The sequence below is a fragment of the Passer montanus genome, unplaced genomic scaffold (genome assembly GCF_014805655.1).
Source record: "Passer montanus isolate IOZ18808 unplaced genomic scaffold, ASM1480565v1 scaffold4, whole genome shotgun sequence".
Taxonomy (NCBI): domain Eukaryota; kingdom Metazoa; phylum Chordata; class Aves; order Passeriformes; family Passeridae; genus Passer; species Passer montanus.
Window position 1 is genome coordinate 16,231,934 of NW_024368818.1, and position 22,645 is coordinate 16,254,578.

The window sequence follows — 22,645 nt, forward strand, 5'->3', positions numbered from 1 at the left end:
TACAAAAGCTTTCCAGCCATGCTGAGGTTAACCAAATCTAAAACCACAATATAATTCTTGGTTAAAAAAGACAAACAAAAACTTCACTAGCAAACAGAGACCATTGAAAAAGCAACAAACTTCCATGCAGAAACAAATGATATTTACCATCTTCAGCACTAAGAACTAACTCTTCCTTTGGTTTATTTATTTTTTCTTTATCTGTTCAGGAAAAATAACACAGTTAGAAACTTTGTTATTCAGTATAAAATGGATGGCAGTGATAATCACAAAATTAAGAGTAATGAGGACCAAAACCACAGACAAACCAGCAGAGCCGTGGGAAGGGTTAAATTCAAGAGACTTTTACTTGACATTCTACCTCAAAGCCTACATCCAAGCAGGGGTCTCATGGTGACATAGTTTCTATCAGCATATTGTTGCAACAATGTTAGTGCACACCTAAAACCTAGAAACTGGTTAGTAGCAAGCAGTAGCATAAGTAGTATTAGAAGAACAACTTGCTAATATCTTTAAAAGTTCTACATTTCCATGCTTCATTTCACAAATGTAAGTTCAGTCTGTGTCTTCCCCATTAGACATGAGATAAGCATGAAAGCACTCAGGGGCAGGGTGAAGTGAGACAGGAATAATAATTTTTAAAAAAACATGGAATCCAAAGTCGATACTGAGGGAAGCTGGGAATTCATTTTAAGTATAATATTATCTCACTGTATTGTCTTAAAGTGAGGTTGATATATTTACTGCTAGAATGCACAGGTGAACCATTACTAAACTGAGTTTTTCATGCTTTCACTGTCTACTTATTTGACCCTAGCCAGCAACCAGGAGGCAATGACAGTAGCTGCTCATTACTGGTTTGGTAATTGCCAATACTTTCACAATTGAAAAACTATCCAGGAAAGAGTTAATCACTGCTCAACACAGTGCACTCCTGGAAGATGTCTGCTTCACAGACCAGCCTTGTTCCAAAATTAACACCAAGAACTGAAAATTAAACCATATGAGAAAAGAATAACCTCCAAAGTATAACCTCCATACAGCTTATTGAGAAACAAAAACAAAGCCACAACTTGACAGGGCTGTATGGAAGAACAGCAGGAACACATTTAAACCAAACTGGGGGTCATGGGAGATACACACAAGCTTTGTGCTCACTTGAGGTGGCTGATGGAATGTCCTCTAGACTTTTGGAAGGCTTTTTCCTATCTGCACTCCTTTTCAAAGCCATCAAAACAGGGTTTAATTCTTCTTCAGAACCTGTTACGAGACAAAACACATGAACACTGCACACACAGGCAGGCCACTTTAAGCAAGTCAATGAAGAACCAGCCACAGGTTTCTCATTAGACTCTATTTTCACAGTTAGCAAAGACAGTGAACATTCAATGAAAATAGAAGATAAACCCAAAATAAAATAGACATCAAAATTTAAGTGTCCATTTGTTCTCTCTAAACACCCCCAGTCATCAGGGGAGACAGACAAGTCTGACAAGTGATTTGACATACAAGTGATTTGCCCTGTGTAGGTATAGGCCTATCTTTACTGACTAATAACAGCATTTGGGGCAATTATTGCACTCAATTGGTTAAGATTAATATAGGATAAACTCAGATTGCAGCCATTTTGTAACTGTCTTCTCAGGAATCAGCACAACAGAAAATTTTCCTTTTTTCCTTTGGTGCAAATTTTTCTGTTCTAGTCTTTCCACAATGAATGTAATTTTGTTTCAATGTTTGAGTAACCAAAAAACCCCAACAAAAACAAAACCAAACAAAACCAACTGACCAAAACCACAAAAAAAACCCGAACACCAATTCCCCACACACCCCCCAAAAAAATAACCCCAATAAACAAACAAAGAAACCCCACAAAAAATGAGGTGTGTGGATGTATTTGGACCCCTGAAGTTATGAAATTGTCTCCAAAAGCAGAATCAAGACAGCTCCTTCAGAAGTCTTTCAGACTTTCCTTCTGCCCTATCTCACTTTCCTCCCCCGCCACCAACTGATCACAGTTGTGCTGCCTGTAATTATGGGTGAAACCAAATTACATTTGATTTTTCCTCACTTATCTTGATTTTTCACTGACTCTCTTTGGTAAACCACTTTCCAAATAGGTTTGGATGTAAGTTGGCAGGCCCTGGGAATTTCATCTATTTCTCAGATTCTCCAGGAGAAGCAAATATTCCCAGTTTCTCAGTATGAGACTAAAAAGGTTAAATTATCTCCTCTACCTTAAGGTCTTTGATGACTATCATACACTATACATTGACTAGAACTGCCATTCAACTAAATAATGTGAATCCTAGTAAATGGACACTTCATTTATATGGCCATTTTTCAGTGTAACAGACAGCAATGCTAAATGAAATAGCAGAATATTGTTGTTATCCATATATCCAGATATTCCACTGATAAGCATTTATCTTCAGAGACTAGCCAGTCAAACTAAAGAATGAAACCAGCGACCATTTTCATTTATATGGCCATTTTTCAGTGCAACAGGCAGCAATGCTAAATGAAATAGCAGAATATTGTTGTTATCCATATATCCAGATATTCCACTGATAAGCATTTATCTTCAGAGACTAGCCAGTCAAACTAAAGAATGAAACCAGTGAGTCACTGATATTTTTTCTTCTTTTAATCCAGAATATTTGAAGGGATTACTAGATGTTGTGTTACAAATGTATTAATTTCAAGGCAATGTCACATGGGATAAGAAAAGTGTAAATCACAAAGACTAAATGGATTAATGCTGCTAAACTATCCTTACCAAAAAAGGCTTACCCAAATGTAGTGTCTGTTGAACACTTTCCAATCAAACAGCTTAATTAGTTCTTCCCACCCCTCCCAAGAAAATATCCAAATTTCTCAGTTAAGAAAGTATCACATATACTTTCCATTAATATATTTCAAGCTGGATACAAAAAAAAATTATTGTAGCCATGTTTAACTCAGCACCATGAATTTTAGAAATCAGATAGCTCACGAGTTGAACTTCCTGTTCCAGAGCGGCAATCAGAGTTTTCATCTGAAAACTTGGATCCCAAATTTAAATTGTTGCCTTCCTCCTCATTGTTATCATAATGGTGAGACATTAGGCAGAACTGAGCTTCTGGCTGGGGAGAGCTGCTTTCATCTTTAAGTGGTGTACTTGTTCTTCTGAAATTCACGAGTGCTTGAAATTCTGTATTCTGTTCAGAAGCCTCCAAGAATGTTCTTTCATTCATCCCTTTAGCATTTATCTCAAATGGTTTTACTGCAACCATATTCATCTTGTCTTCCAAGGGATGAAGATCAACTGGAACCATGTTTGTCTCTCCTATTTTATTAATGGCTCCCTTTCTTTTAAGACCAGAAGCTTCAATTTCACTTACTGCAAGATCCTTAACTGAGGCTTTGACATATTTTTCTGGAGATCCCTCTTTAAGAACTATCTTCATTTGTGTATCATAGCTACTTAGGGCATTGTATGGCTGTGACCTTGTCATGAATAGAGTCTCTTTTTCTTTTTCTGAGGGTAATGTATGAGCCTCAAACTCTTCTTGCTGATATAAATCATTGGAGATTGGACATGAAACTGCAGATGCTTCTTGAAGTAGTTTTTCTAAAGAGCGACTGAATTCACCAAATTGTGCGATATTTGAAACAGAAGTTTTCTCTATTGTTTCTTGTATTTCTTGAGGGTGATCTCTGTCTCGTTGATGTGGAACATATATACTTACACTAGTCTGTATTTTATCATGGATTTTCTTATCCATATTTTCCAGCACAGAAGCTGGTGTTTCAGAGACCTCTTTGGGTGGATTCTGAAAATTAACATCAGACCCTCTATATTCAGTGTTGGACAGTGCAGATCCCTCTGTGGTCTCACCAACTCCCTGCACCAGCTCTCCATTATGCTCATAGGCTGTGCTCATAGCTTTTACCTCAGCAGTCCCCTGTACTGTGCTGTCAGCACGTTTGGGCTTAGGAGGGGGTGTTTCAGAGGCCTCCTTTAGCAGCTTCTCTAGAGCAGAACTCAAGCTACTGTCCGAAGATGGGGCAACAGACTTTTCTATTATCTCAGGGATTTCCTCAGGCAGCTCCCCACCACACTTGTAAGTTGTGCTTTTACATTGCACCTCAGCAGTTCTCTGTGCTGTGCTGTCAGCACGTTTGGGTTTAGGAGGTGGTGCTTCAAAGGCCTCCTTCAGCAGCCTCTCTAAAGCAGAACTCAAGTCACTGGCCTTGGATGGGGCAACAGACCTTTCTACAGTCTCACTGATTTCCTGCGGCACTTCTCCACCACGCTCATAAGTCATGCCTTTATCTTGCACCTCAGCAGTTCTCTGTGCTGTGTTGTCAGTATGTTTGGGTTTAGGAGGGGGTGCTTCAAAGGCCTCCTTCAGCAGCCTCTCTAAAGCAGAACTCAAGTCACTGGCCTTGGATGGGGCAACAGACCTTTCTACAGTCTCACTGATTTCCTGCGGCACTTCTCCACCACGCTCATAAGTCATGCCTTTATCTTGCACCTCAGCAGTTCTCTGTGCTGTGTTGTCAGTATGTTTGGGTTTAGGAGGGGGTGCTTCAAAGGCCTCCTTCAGCAGCCTCTCTAAAGCAGAACTCAAGTCACTGGCCTTGGATGGGGCAACAGACCTTTCTACAGTCTCACTGATTTCCTGCGGCACTTCTCCACCATGTTCATACCTTGTCCTTTTAACTTGCTCCTCAGCAGTCCGCCATGCTGTGCTGTCAGCATGTTTGGATTTAGGAGGTGGTGCTTCAGAAGCCTCCTTCAGCAGCTTCTCTAGAGCAGAACTCAAGCTATTGACCTTGGATCCAGCTACAGACTTCTCTATGAGCTCCTGGACCTCTTCAGGCTGACCAGTAGCTTCTTGGTGTGCTGATTCTACACTGAAGTTAGTTTGTGATATACTATTTGAGTCATTGCATGTTTTCTTTCCCACCCTTCTGTATTCAGAAGGTTGAGATACATGAGTCTGCGTGAGAAGGTTCTCCAAACCATCTTGAGGCCTCTGAGAGCCCTCAAGAGTATCATCCTTGTCTAATGCCTGATATTGTAGATACAAAGGTTCAAATTCCCTAAACAGTTTTCTGAGACTTTTTCTATTCTCTTGCTTATTTGTTGATGACACATTCACTTGTCCTGTACTTTTGCCTATTTCTTGTCCTTGATCATCAGGAGAAGTATTATGACAGTCGTCCCCTGTTCTCTCAAAGACCTTGCACTGATTTGACTGAAAATGTGTCCCTTTTAAAATGTTTTCTTTTAGGTTTAAGCTACATGACATCTCAGAGGCTTCCTTTTCTACCTTCTTTAGACATGACTTAAATATATCAAGCTCACCTGAAGGTAGAACAACTTTATCCACAGTCTCTGCAACTTCCTCTTTATCCAAAGGAGTAGTCTTGTTTTCCCCTTTTTCTATAGGTAAATATACTTTATCACCTACTACTGTCTCTTTTAAAGCACCTTTATCACCAGGTGACTGGAGCTGCAAGGATACATGATGATCTTTTGAAGAAACAATGCCTTTTTCTGTACATTCTCTAACTTCTTGCTCTGGAAGATCCATCTTTTCCTGGGATTTTGAGATAACTGGTTGTCTGTCCAGCTGGAGAGAGTCTGTATTTTTTGTGTGTGTCATATTCAGACCTTTTAGGATAGGAGATCCTAAAGACTTTTTGCATATCTCAGAATCTAGTTTCTGTGGTTTTTCTCTCTCAGATGTTTGGGGTTGTTGTTGACTCAACCCTTGCTTGCTCACATTATCTTTGCCTTTTTTATCTTCCTTTGATTTTCTTTCATAGGTTATTGATCTAGTATTATTTGGCAAAGAATCATCTTCACTGTCAATGCTACTTTGGAATTTAACTCCAGTATCCCAGAAGTTTCTCAGACTCTGGAAGTGTGAAGGATCTAAAATTTGATTCTTGGACTTTTCATTCATCTTTTCTTTTAAAGACAAAACCTGGAAGCTGGGCTTCTGTTGGGAAGAAGCAGCAACTTTCCCTTTAAGAGTTGCTTTCTCATCTTCATCTTTGCTTTTTGAGGAAGCTGAAGTGACACCAACTCTTGGATGCAAATTACTGGCTTTTGGGAGTTCACCAGATTGAAGTGCCCCTTCTGGCTTTCTAAATGCATGGCTTGGTCCTGATTCAAAAGAATGGTAACTTTTGTTTCTTGAAACCTGGCTTGCACAACTTACTTCAAGACTTCTCAATGTATTCTTGCTCGGATTATGCAATGCCTTGGGTAGATACACTGCAGATCTCTTTAGCTGATCACTTTCACTGAGACCTGTTAATGCATGGCCACCTGACACATCAGCATTGATACTAACTTCTTTCTCTCCATGACTGGGGATAGTTTTATTCCTTTCCCAGAATGCTCTGATCTCCCTTATTCTTCTTTTTTCTTGTATTGCCTTCTCTGATTCAAATTTCTGAGCTGGTAACTTGTGCCCTTGATGGTCCAAGAGACTTGATTTTTTATTTTGTTGTTTGATTTCTCGACCATGTTCTTTTTCTTCAACTCTCGCACAATCAAATTCAGTCAGCAATTTATCATTTTGCTTCTCATTTGCTTCCCCTATCTTAGGCTTCACCCTCTCCTTTATCAGCTGTGTGTTTTCTGAAGTAAAGGATGTAGATGGAATTCTGCTCTGTTGTTTAATCTCTCCAAATGGTGTCTCTTCTGTATCTTCTGTTTTTCCATGCATGCCAGGCCCACTGTGCTTTGTAGGAAGAACTGCTGTTCTGATTGACACATCCACTTCCTCTCTGGGCACCCTGCCTTGGGACTTTGTTGATACATCTTCCTCATCTTCATTACTAGAACTTCTTTTAAACCAGTCTAAAACTTTTGACACAGATTCATCGTCCACTTTCAGGAGTTCATCAGCATGCTTGCCAGGCTTGAAAATGGTTTTAGCATCTCTCTCCTCAACAAGATCAGGCTTACCTTGTTGAAGACTTGTAGAATTGGTATTGGACACCTCATGTGCTTCTGTTTCAGCAGAAAGTTGATGTCCATCTATAATGTAAACAAACTTATCAGAGTTATGAATCAGATACATGACTAAAAATGTTTGGTCTACCTAGAAAATTCTCAATTTTTTTTAACTGTTAGTGGAGAAAAGAGTTCTCTGTCCTTGTGATTTCAGAAAGAAGCATACTATGGGCAATGGAATGAAGGAAATTCCTGCTCTGAGACATCCTACTGGAATCATTGCTTTTGAGGGTACAAGCCAAGAAGATGAGTTAAACCCATTCTTGAAGGAAATGCCTTCATTGAAGGGAGGCTGGGTGTGACACTCACACAGAGGTGACAACACAGCATATTTGTGTTTAGTTATATGCATATACAAATCCCTAAGTCACATCCGAATTATTCCCAAGGACAACTGACAGGACTACACTAAAATATCATCCATAACAGGTGCCTATGCTGGTTCTGATAAGATTACCAATAGGAGATCATAAAAGTGTAAAAAAAAAATTAATTATTTAATTCTGCAGTAGGACATTCGTGCAGCAGCACATTCCTACTACTTCTGTTTCCCAGCTGTTAATTGTTAGCTACAAGTGATCCACATTAATGAATATGTGTTATATTCTATTTCATTCCATTCTTCACTTCTATTAGACTCTTACCAGTAAAGTTTTTGTGTGACTCTGATTCATGGCTCAAGATCTGGTTGGATTTTTTTTCATGTGTCTCATCAACACTCCGTTCATTATTGTGGTTTGACAGGATATTGCTGGAGGTCTTCTGTGGAGTTTCAAGTTTCTTGGGAGTAACTGTATCTGTCTGGAAGCTTTCACTAACCAGGAAGTCTGATCTGATACTGTCATGAGGGGTGGATGCAGATGTGTCTTCTTGTAAGCCATCTACTGTTTTCATTTTTAAAGTTGATGAATAGGTTCCCGAAGGCTTTGCAGCAGAAATTTGCTTATTCCCAAGTGAATCTGATTGAACAGCATAATTTTCACCATTCTCTTTTTTGTCAAGTTTTAAGATATCATGATCTCCTTTTTCTTTACCATGGTGTAGCTGTGGGCTTTGCAGAGATTTTCCTTTACCTGAGCTAGATGAAAACCTCACTTGTTTCAGTTTTTCTAGTGAATTTTGTGTGGAGTTTTCTGCTTCTTCTATAAAAGAGTTCTTCTCACCTTCTCCTTCAAAAATAGTTGCAGTAGCAAGACCATTCTTTTTCTGAACATCTAAAGTCTGACTGACCCGAACTTCTGAGTCAGTGGAACTTGAGCTTGAGCTGCGCTTCAGAATGCCCTTGGGTGGGGTACCAATGCCATTAACCCTCTCAGCCTGCTTGGTTGGTTTGGGAACAAGGTCTTCTCTTTGAGAATCTGCTGCTTTGTGAATTAGTTTCCTAGCTTTTGGGACAGGACGCTTAGCTAGTTCCTTCAGTGATTCATCAGTAAGTTCTGTAGAAGGCTTCTCAGGTTTATCTGTTTTATCATTTTGTAAGTTTGATTTAAGTGGGCTGTCTTCTGGGAGTGACCAAATTTCTGTAAGACATAGAAGAGCTCATGCGTTTCTGTGACATTTGCCAGTATAAAGATATTACAGTGCAGATCTAAAATGCAGTGATTACACTACTTTATTAAAAACTACTGCAGCAAAATCACAGTAAGTAATTTTACTTAGGTGTTGATTTCATATTTATGTAATAGAAAATTTTAGAAAATTAAAAGCTTGCAGTTATTTCTTATTTTAGAAACATCAGCTATTTGATGATACCAAATAGAGCACACCAAGTTTTTAACCAGCATTATTCCTGCAAGGGACAAAGTTTGCAGGGAATGGCAGCTTTTGAATACACATACATCTCTTCAATGTCAGAATATAAACAGCAACCTACAAAAATGGAAACTGGATATTTCCACAGCCATATAGTACAAGGCAAATGCAGAAATGATCTCCTGGCAGGGAGATGAAGGGTTTTCTATTCCTGCTATGCAAATCTTTCCTTTTTCTGTTAGCATGCTTCACAACAGAGACAGGAGGGCAATAGCCACATGTGACTCTAAATTGCAACTTCAAATGCCTGTATTGTGATATATAATCACTCATCCACTTGCTTGCAGAAAATACAGCTCAAAAGGGAGGATAATAAACAGGACTAAGGAAACAAAGGACAAAAGTACAGACCAAAGAGAGGTAGGCTGCTCTGTCAAGCTAATTAGCAGCAATGATTGGAAAATCATAAAGACAGCTATGCCAAATTCAAGGAAATTTCACTGTCCTCTTGTCAATTCAGGACAAGCAGCCCTCCCAAATGGAGTGCTTAGTACTGACTAAAACTATGCATAAAAGGAAGCAAAATCCATTTACTCATGTCTATAACCATTTCCTGAGTATATCCACTTGCTTTAGATGAGGTTTGAAATAAGCTAGTTGAGAACTCCCAATAGTTATAGATTAAATGGGTTTTGATCTCTTACAGAAAGAAGTTATGAAAGTAAAAATAATTTTCATATAAACCTACAGGAAATTCACAGTCATCTGCTAAACAAGTACATTTACCCTTCTTTGATAGCTGAGGTACAATGACTGGTCTGTCTTCTGATTCCACACTGTTCAAGGTATCATCTGATACAGTGGAATTAAATGGATTTCTCCTTTGCTAAAAAAGAAACAAACATCACTGTTGCAAATTCTTACATCACAAATAGACACAAGTGCAGTGATTTTCTCTTCCCCACTAACCCATCAGTAAGGAGTCTGAAGGCATACCTCTTAAATTGGATACATGGCAAAAAACCTAAACAATATGAACAGGAAACTATCAGAAGCGCCATTGATAACCTCATCTTGTTCTTCTGAACTCACCAAGAACAGAGATAAGCCACCACTTAATGACACCTGAAAATTCCAAGTTCTTGCAAGTTAAATAATTTTATCTCTAATTCTGTGATATTAGAACACAGCATGCCAATTGCTGTCAGTAGCTGAACAGATTGGAGATAGCATTAAGGAAAAACAGCCATTATAGGTTTAGCAGCACTTTAGTGATGAAGCTTTAGTGGCTTCATTACCTCCCTCCAAAACAACAACAACAACAAAAAAAACCACCTCATTTTTTTTACAAATTATTATCTTTCCTCCTCACAGCTTTACTTATGTTTACCACTGAAGCAAATAACTTCCACCATATTCAGAACCAGTCATACCCTTACTGATGAGACTGCTGCCTTCACAGGTCTTCCCTCTGGCTTGTTTAACACAGGGTTTACTTCTTTAGAACTGTAAAGGAAAATTATATAACAACTTCAGCAAACAGGACATTACTTTAAGCCTTTTGGAAAAGCAAAAGAAAGATTCACTTATACATACTCAAACATAAACACTTGGCACCTGAGTTTTTCTATTCAGCCTGTCCTCATTCCTATAGCAAAGGGTATACTCTTACTGCTTTGTTTCCTCATAAAATTGTATTTGCTTGTTAAAGAATTCAATACAACTTCTCCTTGGTATGACAGAAAATATGTTTTTAGATGTCTGAGTAAGCTTTACAAAAATAAACATAAATATAAATCTCTATTTTATATTTACAGTAAATACTGTATAAATACAATAAATATTGCTACTCTCCAAACAATATCAGTGTTGCCATCTCCATCCTTGTCCTCCATTTGTACTTCTAGGATTGAAATCAAATTGGAAGAAAGTGTCAAAATCTGACTAAAAAATAGAGTTTTGCAAAGTGTCAAAGTCAGAAAAAACAGAGGAACCCCATCACCACTAAAGATGTGACATCTCACAGATGGCAACACATCCCCTCAGAGGTACAGTTTATAAGCTATTCTTTCAACTAAGATGTATAAATGTTTTTGATTGATTGCATAAGTGAAGTAAGTTATTACTTGTGATAATAAACATAGCCCACATATGGAGAAACTAAAATAGCTAGAAGACACAGCACCTATATTATCTCTAGAAATATTTAATCTACTTGCAGAATGATGCAAGGGGTTTTTTCCCAATCAGATTTTTACTATTTTAGTTTACCTAAACATCTCAGATATGAAAAAATATTTAGTTTTTGAAGATTGAAGTTAGACATGGATTTCAATATGGTCTTCACATAACAACCTATTGAGTGTCCTGATTTCATATGGAAAACACTGACATTAACCAAGACACACACTTATGATTTTGGAGTGGGGGAACAGTATGAAGCAGAAAAGTTTGTATTTCCAGATAGGAAATGCATCTCAGGCTAGAAAGGAAAGCAACCCATATGGTTTTTGCAATATAGATGTACAAAAAGATTCCAAAACTGAGTATTTTTTGCTCAATGATCTCTGTTATGTGTGCAAAGGCTTAAGGGTGGTAAGTAGAAGAGCCACAAGGTGTCTCAGGACAGAAACAGCATCCACCTCTCATCAAGTTCCAGATTCATCTCCTTGCATCGACAAATGTCTCTCCAGTCTGGTAATTGGTACCAGTCTGCCCTCCTGAGGGGAGGACAACTTTCCCATCTTCTGCAAGGTGCACAGTTAAGCTGAAACCTTAGGGGAGAAAAAACCCCTGAAACACTCTGATAAACTACTCTTGAAAGTCTATTTGCCTCTGGACTGCTAAGTGTGTCTGAGCAGTGACAACATTTACATTTTGCAGAAGGAAAAACATAATTATAGAGAAGATAAAATAACCATAGTGAGCAGTGTGAACATAAGGCTAGCAAAAAAAAACAAAACAGGTGCAATCTGAACTATAACTTCTATATCACTTCCTTGCTCTTTTGAGTCAACACTGCCTTTAAGAAATACACGCCATGCATAGTGATAGAGGGTTAAGGTATGAGCTGATCTTATAATGGAATCTGTCTCAAGGATGAAAAATTAACTGTTCTTACATTTTTGTAGGACAGTAACTGTTGCAGCCTCTAACATGTATGCACCAGATTACTAACAGATTACTATTGCTCTTTCTACTATTTGCTGATCCCAAGCAAGAAAAAAATGTTCTGTTGCTCAAAGAGCTAAATGTTGCAACTTCTAGTTTCTTTTCAAAATATCCTTTCACATTATGGTTTTTAACCTTCGTTCTAATATATTTTTTTTAAGTATGAAAATAGACATACGTTTTAAAGAAACTACAGAAAATTGAGTTTGTGTTCTTGCTTTTATAAAGCACTTGTGGTTTTGGTTTTGGGAGCACCACACCTATATGCTCCTGCATTTTATGTCTTCTCTGCAACATCTACTACTGAACAGGACAATCATAATTTTTGTTTTTCAGGTGTAGGGACCAAATACTTCAACCCCTCACTCATTTTAAGAAAGAAAAATACTGTTAAGCACCCTGGGCTGTAAGAAACTGATAAGACATTCTTCAGTGAAGCTTTTACAGGTGGAAAGGTAATTCTGTGTGTGTGTGTGTGTGTTCAGTGAAACATAATCTCATAATCTTTAATGCAATGTTTTTTTGGATTTACCACAGAATAATTAAAGATTAAAAACTTGGCATTACATTCTGAAAACCCTGGTCGAAATAAAGCAAAGCAGAGAAAAAACAACAGCCAGGATCCTATAACTACATTTTACAACAATGGGTCTGAAAATGAGTTTACCCACAACCCATACAGATAAGAAAACTGAACAAACTGTTCCCAGATCTGCTGCATTCACAAGGCTGATCTAAAAGTGTAAAAGGCCAAACTCATAAATTTAAAAAGGCTTTAAAAATTCACACTCCAACTTGGAAAAATTATGTGCTCAGAACCACAATGAAGGCCCGAATCCCATACAGACTGAGGCAACAAGGCAAAGGCAGGAGCAAAGCTAGAGAAAGGGGTTACAGATTTGCTGGCATTGTCAATACATGGATTCTAAAAGTCAGGGCTTTTGTGCAAGTTTTCGACTTGCTGAACTCCAGGACCCCCACTTGCCACCTGTTCAATGTTGATCAAGAACACTTTCTAGCTTAGGGTAGAAAACAACCTGTGAATCTTAATTTGAAAGACAACCCTAGTTTTTTGAGATTCATCATATCAACAGATGGCATCACTGGACAGATGTAATATTGACAGTGTGACTCACCTTTGAAAACTCATTCTGTTCAAGGTTACACCTTAAAAGACACTTCACACACCTAGCCTGTAAAGGCTCTGGTATGCAAGAAAATTATCACAATGATATTAAACTCAAAAAAGAAATAATTCATAGCTTCATTATGGAATTTAGATATTTGGGGTGTGGGAATAAATGTCACTGCTAATTTTAAGAATATTCTTGCTCTACCTAATATAGCAGCACCCTGATTCAATAGTAGTTAAACTGGCCCCAGGGTTGGATTTTATCCTTATCAGTTTACAAACAGATCTAGCAGAACTAAACTTCCTTTACACTCAGTAAGAATTGTTTTGCTTTAAGAACAGGATCCAGAACAAAAGTACTCTGAGTAATTTGTTATCATATAGCTTCTGGACCCAATCCTCAAGTTAGCAGCTGTGTAGTTTATGCAAATCCTGCAAGTCAGTGCTGGCCTGAGCCACACTCTTAGAGAAAGAAGGGGGGAAAAACAAACAGGAAAACCCCACAAACCCCACAACACCCACAAACTTATTCTTAAAGCAGCACTTTAAAATGCTTTAAAAGTCCAAGTGCTTGAACCACAGTGCATTTGGACATTGTAAGCTGTGAACTGCCTTTAATGCAATCCCAAATTCTGCAATGATACTCTGTTTCATCCTCTTAGATGCGTTATGACAATTCCATTGTAAGAGGAAGAGACCATTAATTCCTTGTGGCTCCACTATCCTAGCAGCCAAAATAAATGTTTGTAGACTTTGCCTTCCCACCCCAGCTACTGGGGTTATTGCTTTTGCACCATTGTGTTTCCTTCTGCCCTTAGAGACAGGTCTACAGGTACTCCAGGCCAATCTCTTCAAATTCCAGTATCAAGAGAACAGAGAGGAAGAGTATTTTAAAAGCATATGGTGCCTCCTGCAATTTCTCACACACAATATTGTGTAGACTAACCTCAGTTATAGTGAATTAAGCCCACACTAAAATCATAAGCAATGAATTTCACAGTCCTGCCGCATTTGCTTGCTATAGGTTTTGACATTTCAGAAACAAATGATCTGAGGCATCCAATCAAGTTATTTATGCACAGTCAATGTAAGTAAGCATTCAGCTTACTTCCAAACGGACATTAGGAAGTGATCTATCATATGTGGATATGATAGATCACTTCCTAATGTCCATTTCCAATTGCCTCATAAATCACTGGACAGTGTGAGCTTGCTTTAGAGAGAAGATCTTGAGCTACTGAGGAAAGTACAAGTACAGATGAACAAGGCATGGAGGCTGATCAACTTCTGGTACAATTTGGAGCAAAAGGCAAGAGAGAGTTCTGGAAAATAATTATCAAGCTTTGCATGGCTGTGATGTGAAATAAATCATCAAACCACTTCAAGCTGAAGACCACTATCAAGTTGGTCTAATTTTTAAAAAATTGTCTACATATTCTTAAACCTTACTATGTTATGAATTTTTGAAGAGGCTGCCCTGGCATATTATGAAATCTATTATACCTTATCAATCACACACAGTTTGTGGCGAGTTCTAATTATAAGAATAGGATTATAAGACTATACTTCTTTAATAATATCATCATCTGTTCCTGATGTGCAAGATGATATGTGAAATATTCTAAAAGATATATTAAATAGCAACATGTCTTCTGCTTTTCTTAAAGAAATATCTTCATAACAGTTCCCTGAATGTAAAAGCCACCTGTAAAAAAACCTACATTTAGTAACAACTAACTCTGTTAGCACATCAGTTAACTTCAGCTGGGAAGGAAAACAGAGCTCTGTCTTGTGACAAGCAACATTTATCGTCCTTTTTGGACAACTTTATTTTTGGCAAGTCTATAACAAAGCAGTTGATTTGACCTCTTTCATCACAGTTTCAGATGTGGTCAAAACAAACACCTCTGAGTTCACTGATAGTGATAAAATATAAGAAAGACAAGCCAGAGTTGTTAAGACTCACACCAACCTTTGCTGCCATTCCCCATGGATGTGTGTGCCCAGACAGCAGACCAGAAAAGTGAAAGGTTCAATTGCTACTAGGTATTGTATAAGTGCATAGTAGGAGAAGCCTTACTGCAAAGAAAAAACAGATCATGTACAGAGAAATACTTAGAAGACAGACAAGAAAGTGAGAGATGACAGAGCTGATCAATGGCAGACCAGAAGTAAAGCAGCTCCTCTAAGAAGTAACTCTAGCTCTTAACTCACTCTGTTCACTGTAAGCACAAACAGTGGCTATCTGGGTTACACCCTGATTCTTGCTTACTCAGTGTGTTGAGGAATCTGGCCACTTTAAGATATTTCACTTTGACCTGCACTGACTCCAGCTGTTTCAGCACTTTCCTTCTCAAATGTAGGCTTTTTGTAAGTTTTTAACACAGCCAATGAATTACATATAAGTATTTTAAAGAGAAGACATGCCTATTTCAGAAATCAATTCAGGATATTTCAAAACAAAATAAAGCTGTTTGGGATATTTATGGACTTAAGATAAAGTGATTTAATACAAAATTCTTTTTAGTTCAGAAACTACTTATCATCCAGCCCTCCTGACAACTGTAGTCATTCAGGCATACCAAGGTGACTGTCATATCTTACTCTGAAAGGAAGCTTCTCCATTCGAGAAAGACATTTACTTTTCTTTGTAGAATCTACAGCTATCTAAAGATTCTAGTTCTTTCCATCTGAAATATGTTTGGTCTTCTTAAAAAGTCTCTGAGGTCTTAAACTGCATACAAAATAATTTGGAAAATTCTAAACAGCAATTTCTTAGTCTCCAATTCTTCATGTGATATGAAGCGTTCAAAACGTGGATGTGGCACTTGGGAATGTGGTTTTGTGGTGGCATTGGCAGTACTGGGTTAATGGCTGGACTTGATGATTTTACAGGTTTTTCTAACCTCAATAATGCTGTAATCCAAGTTTAAAATTCAGGCCGATTTGATATAATAGTTTTTATTAAACCATTCATTATTAAACCATTAAACCCCATCTGCTCATGGCCAGCCATTCTAACTAGAAAATCCAGGTCTCACTTCAAGGAATGAAAATAAATTGTGACATGAAAACATGTGTGCAACTATTCTATGTTTGGTTGTCAACTTTTTCTGAGAAAGGCAAGCTGAAGATTACTAATTGTTCTATACTCAAATGCAGAACAGTACATGACTATGTGTCTGTCACATGCACAGCTTTCTTGTATAATTCTAAGGGAACATTTGGTGACGTTTGAAATAAGAGATAAGTACAATATTTTGGATGGAACTTACAGCTCCCAAGTTTCATTAGTCCATATATATATATATATATATATATATGCACATTCTAAGCATGTAAACAGACAGTTTACCTCCAACTAGTTTTCTGTTGTTCTTCTTCTTGATGCTCCTCAATGCCATGTAGATCTGGTGGCACAAACACTTCTTTGTTAACATTGTTCACCCAGCTGATCTTTGCTTTGCTCGTTTTGTTCTGACCCACTTCAGCTAAAACATGAAGCAAGAATATTGTTGTTTCCCACATGTTCATACAGGATTTCTTAAGAAAGAAGTATAAGTATTTTCATTTAGGCCTACAGCTATTTCTAAAGCCCACTATACTTGAATTGTTTTCAGAAGCACATCTGGTGCCCTCTTACAAGCGCCTTTTTAATGCTACAAAAATGTCAAATACTGTTCTGAATACTTCATTTTACCAGATATACCTGGTTTTAACCTTAAAGTGATCCTAAATTGAGGAGTTTTCTACAAGAACCCTGGTAAGGCTGATCTTGCAGTTAGACAAATACTGAAAGTTCATCCTCAGTCTCCTGAGGAAGGAAAAAATTATTAAACCAGAGGAAACTGAAAATATGTTGAAATCAATTCAATTTTTCCCTTTTTAAGCATTAAACTGGAGGTTTGTCGTAACTCACTTAGGCAGGTGGCTAATCCTTTATGAACAGAATTACCACAAGATGTTAAAAAGGTAACATAAAAACCCCAAACAAACAAAAAGCCCCGCCTCACTCAGCAATGCAAATACATTTGCATTTCTTTCTAGGGTGGAACAAAATCCTATTCTGATAATCCCTTTCAGAGCAAAAACATTCCATTATTTCCTCTAATGCTTTTTCCACTTCACCAACAGTTTAGAAGTGAAGAATTTCTTAATGTACAAAAGTAAGCAAGATTTTTATTCATATTTTTGCTATCTATAACTGCAAGGAAAAGTATCTTGCCATCTCATGAGTCATTGAAACCAAGCAATTGTACATAGTTCTGAATGTGCCAACATGTCCCTTTGTTTAAGTAACAAGATTGGGATTAATTAACTTTCCTTTAAGATGGTATGGCTTTTAGTACTTTCCTTTAAGATACAAGTTACTGTGAAATTTAGCTGCAACTTTACAGCTGATTTTCATAACATTTACGCACAAAACCAGCCAAAATGACAAACGCACCACACTAACCACCTATGGGGTTTTTTTTTTCTGCATTGTTTTCTGCTTTTTCTTTTTAACTTAAAAACTCAAAGCAGTAACCTCAAACTGACTAAACTCACATTATTCAAAATCATCTGTGAAAATATAGAAATTGAGAAGGTGCAGTACTACAGGGTTAGTCAGAGGAAAACAAGACTGACTTGTAGTTACAAAACCCATAGAAAGCAACAAACTCTAGTTCATTCACAGTATAGAAGGAAGGACCTTACTTGCTTCACTAGCACATTTCAAAATCACTTGACAGAACCAAAAAAACTAAATAGTACAAATATCAGTACAATTTGGTAAGAATAACGTAAGTCTTGCCCTTCTAAATCAAAAGGACTCAGCAGAACTTGAGGAGGTAAAAAGGGGATGTAGCTCTGTTCCACTAAGAAAAAAAAAATCACTTTCTATACAAAGAATGATAAAGTAGACCAGGACACTTTAGATTAAAAGTCATATGCTGAGAGATTTATAACGGGAGGTCTATGAAATCCTGGATATTAACATAATATGCTTTTGTGAATACAGATTCACTGTTCACTCCTTCCCTCCACGGGATAAAAGTTACTGGTGATCAGGGCACCCACCATGGCATGGGGATTATGGGTGCACTTAAAGCTCACTGGGACCCAGGATGCCAGTCACAGCTACCAGAGCTTTCAGCACATATATTTCAGTTAGTTATAACCACTATCTCTAGCTTGTGATGCCTGCCATTCAGCCTCAAAGGTCTCAAACCAAGCACCAAAATCTTGGAAATTCATGTTAGAGAGCATTTTTTTCAATCTCTTCTTTGCATGCCCCTAAACAACTCATAGGGTTATTTATGAATATTTATAAATATATTTATATATTTATATATTTATTTATGAGCCTCAGAAATGGGAATGAGAATAAGTCTAGGAGTGCAGAGAGCTTTTAATCCTACACATAAATACAAGCCAGTCCCTTCTGTTAGCAGTCATGGCTCTTTAATACATGGCACTGCGGGAGAGGAAAGCTTCCACTGTTAATTACATGGGGAGTCTCTTTTTTGCATCACTTTCCACTTGCAGAGAGACCAGTATTCATGTGTTTCACAGACAACATTGTCTGAGGTTAGCAAAGTAAGAGGCAACCTTTCCAAAATAAAGTTCCAAAACAAATTTCCAAATGCTTACCAATGGTGGCAGGTTTCCTGCGCATGGAAGCTCTGATAATATCTGCTCCATGGATCTTATCCCTGTGCCTCTTCGACTTGGCCTCATAAAACCACTGCCCACTCATATTCTTCAGCTGAACATGGTCTTTGACTTTTTCTGGTAAATGCCTGAGGAAGAGGAAAATGAATAAATGAGATATAAACATACTTCACATACTTACCTATGTGAACAGGAAGAAAAGAGATTTTTTTGGTGGCTTGTTTTTTGTTTTGGAGAGCAGGGCTGTGTTTTGTTTGTTGATTTTTTTAACACTGTCTCCACATGCTATTTCCATCTTCTCACCCGTTATGCTCCTTATTTAATTCTGAATAATGACAATGAGCTGGAAAGGGAAGAGCCTCAGCCTTATTACTTCAACCTATGCTCTGAGGGTAACTCTTTAAAAAAATAAAACAAACAGCTTTGCTATGTTAAACACTCAAGCACTAGAGAAGTCTCCAGCAACTGCAGATTTTCACTTCCCACCTTCAAAGGCCAGTTTTCCAAGATTAAAATTGAGATAAGCTAGTAGAACAGCATAAAAAGTCTCTAGCAAAATTAAGAGCATGGGTATTTTGAGGCTCAGAAGATGCCTCTTCAGGGTTTTTTTGGCACTGCTTTTACACACACAGTCCAAATGTGTACTGGAAGCATGGTGCCATTTTTTCCATAAATTACACAAAATTCCTTATATGAATACAATGAGTTACAGAGTAAAACATCATCACATGCAAGAAAATAAGTTTTTGCTATTTATTTTATTAATCTCTATATATCCATCACATGAACTGCAGACATTTTAAAAACTGGGAGACAAATTTTTAATAATTTGTTTTCAGGCTTCAGGGTTTTCCTGCTTTTATGAGGCACACTTTAACAGAATAAGTACTTGCTGTGGGCAATTTGAGAGGTTGGTTGTTTTTTTTTCCTTGTTAGGCATGTAAGATATTAGGCATATGCTTACACATAGCCTGGAGACTAACCTGCAGATCCGGGAAGTTACCTCACAGATTTAGAGAGCACGTAAACAATAAAAAGTCAAGTCGTGCTTCATCTTCCTTCTCCGTTTATTTCCTTTCCTTCAGCAAAATAAGCTAACAGAGCCCAAGGGAGAAATCAAATCAGGTCCATTTGCTGAGACTTGAAGGGTAAGCACAGTCCACATTGCTGTGGAATGGTGCTGTCTTTAACAGGCCTGATGGACAATGGTTTGGGTTGGGAGGGACCTTAAAAATCATCTAGCCTAACCCCAGGGAAGTTCACCACAGTATGACATTTCTCATGGGTTTAGGGGACAGATCTTCTGGTATAATCAATTAACTCTGATAACAGCCCTTTAATTATAGTTTGCAGATTTGATTGTCACATACAAAGAGTCATTCACAGCAGAGAAAGGACACTGAGCTAGTCCCAGCCCTCAAACTAAGATAGATCATTCTCATCTGTCAATCAACTTCTCTTTCATCTTTGTATGGCCAGATATGAAATGTCTTATTTGAATGCAACAGGTATACTACAATTTGAATACTTAAAACTTCATTTTGAAAGTGCTGTCAAAAATCAGTCCCTACTAGGGGTGCCTCAAATCTACTACATACAGTTTAGGCTGCTAGATGTTGAGGTCATCATTGGCATTTTTAACAACAGTCCATAGTATTACTGGGTCATTAAAAATTTCTCCCTCCCTCTGTGCTTCTCTAAGGGCCAAACTAAATACCTTTCCTAAGCATGTGTTCTAAGTTGAAGCAGGAACACAGCAGTAGCTTCCCTTTGCCCTCCAGCAAATATATTACTCAGTTTATAAATGCAGCCAACAGGAAGAATGGAAATGTAGAACACAATTTTTTTACACAGGTGGCTGCTTCTCCCTTTCACCTTTCACACGTGTTATTTGTCTTCTCAGAAGTGATGTCCCTTAGGGCAAGGGACTGGCTTTTCAGCTGTTTGTACAGCCTCCAGGGCACCAAGTGCTCTGGGACAGTATGATAACATATGCCAAGGGAGGTTCTCTAGAGGGAGGGTACTGAGTCACAGGACAAGTATTCAGTGTCCTCACCCTGTTTGATTCAATCCTTCTACCCCAGACACTGCTCACCCCTCTCCCCTTGGTATTCAGTCACTGAAACTGGGGTGTGGCTGGAAACCTTTACAAGCCAGCTCAGAGCAGAGGAAGCTCAGCTGGGCTGTGGAAGGGGACAGGATCCCAGGCTTCTCAGCTGTTGCAGCCTGCTTACCTGCCTGCAGGACTCTCAGATCTGTGGACAGTTAACTGTAACCAGACAGAGACAGAGGCATGGATTTGTCACAGGTGTAGACTCAATAAATGCCCCTGGCCAATGCAGCTCTCATTTTTTCTGGAAGTGAAAGCACCCTGCTCCCACTTCTGCTTGCTGCCTATGAGAGCTAGTGTACCTTAACTCCACCAGCTCAACAGACCTTCTGGATTTTGGGAATTAATGTATTATGCTTGCTAACAAAGGTATAAAAGTGCTCTCAATTTTCACAGCACTTCCTTTACAAATGACCTGCCTGCCTGACAGGGTCTGTATGGTGAGAACTGACAGATGCTGACAGCAGCTGGCTTAAACAGACTTTTACTATCTCACCTCGAAGTAAGCTTGTCTTACTTGCCTTTTCAAGAGAGGTGTTTAGCCTGTCAGTCCCATTGTTTTTGAGGAAACAAGAGCAACATAAATATTAAGGCTATTTCTAGGCATTCTCCAGCCATAAAAAAAAATAGATTTCCATTATCAGAAGAGAATTAGTTCTAGGTCTTGACAACAAAAAGATTTTTAAGCCTCCTGTATTCACCAATACATACAGACTTGTAATGCATGTGACTGTTTTTGCAACAAATGAGAATTTTTTTAATGCTCCTGGAATTCTCAAGATTTGTTAAGAGATCTTAGCAGTAACATCAAACTGCTTGCACTATGTAGGCTTGTTTGACTGCTAGGAATTAGACATAGATTGTGGTTTACCTTGAAAGCAACTGTGGAGAATCAGACTGCAGCAATGGTTTTCCACAGCTACATCAGCCTCCCAGCAAACTACAACAGGACTAGAAGCCAACAACTGATTCTACACCAGCTCCCCAGTTAACAAAGAGGCTGACCAAGTTGCCATTAAATTTTTCTCTTGGTGATCAAAGAACTGGTAGATATCCAGATTAAGAATCAGATTGTGGGCTCAGTTGCCAAGTTTGCAATTAGGAGAAAATGCAGCAAGACCTTTATGTGTGATGCAAGTATGTATTCTGGAGTCCCTCTGTGCTCTGTTAAAATGCCAGTTAGTTTATGCTACCGTTTTTCAAGGGGTAACAGCCTAAAGTTATAGGGAAGCTAATGCCCATTTCTCCAATAGGAACTTTAAACTCAAGAAAGTAAAGGTACATAGTTAAAAGGAAATTTAATAGAGGATTTTGGACTGAATAAGACTTTGCCCCCATCATTTAATATGATGTTTCCACTATGCCAAAGTGAAACATGTTTTGTGGCAAGATGGAAAATTTGTCATCTCCCCTAGGGCAGTAAGTACATGCAGATTGCACTGAACAGGAATACAAACCAACTGTCCACCACTGTGCAGGCAAACAGAAAATCTATACATGGATTAATTGGGTTGTTCCTCTTCACCTCTGGAACATCTGAAAATGGGCCAGATCATATGGTATCACTGTAAGGCAGGAAATCTGCTCTGATATAATCAGTCCCTGACAACCTTCTTATCACCAAATCCAGAATGGTTTATCCTGTGCTTTGTAGGCTACTGTAATAGGTCATTGCATGAGCAAAGAGGTAACAATTCATCCCTGTTTTCAAAAAAAGGGTATCTACCAATACATAACTGTATCTAAAACTCTTCATCTACATTCCTCAGTGTCTCAATTCTCTCCCCAGCACCCACCTTATTCA

At 38.2% G+C, this 22,645-nt stretch overlaps 1 protein-coding gene across 15 annotated transcripts in view; it reads right to left on the reverse strand.

Annotated features, from left to right (window-relative positions):
- SYTL2 (synaptotagmin like 2) overlaps positions 1–22,645 on the reverse strand; it is a 40,733-nt gene that overhangs the window by 11,431 nt on the left and 6,657 nt on the right. For 5 of the 15 annotated variants that reach the window (XM_039718624.1, XM_039718630.1, XM_039718629.1 and 2 more), the window contains exons 2-9: positions 18,711–18,859; positions 16,432–16,567; positions 10,207–10,279; positions 9,560–9,659; positions 7,666–8,541; positions 2,996–7,045; positions 1,144–1,260; positions 148–201 (exon numbers count right to left, since the gene is read on the reverse strand). In XM_039718624.1, the coding sequence (XP_039574558.1) occupies positions 148–201; positions 1,144–1,260; positions 2,996–7,045; positions 7,666–8,541; positions 9,560–9,659; positions 10,207–10,279; positions 16,432–16,567; positions 18,711–18,859 (5,555 nt within the window). Of the gene's footprint in view, positions 1–147; positions 202–1,143; positions 1,261–2,995; positions 7,046–7,665; positions 8,542–9,559; positions 9,660–10,206; positions 10,280–16,431; positions 16,568–18,710; positions 18,860–22,645 lie in introns of those variants that run through there. The other 10 variants (XM_039718637.1, XM_039718638.1, XM_039718627.1 and 7 more) reach the window with 6 other exon arrangements.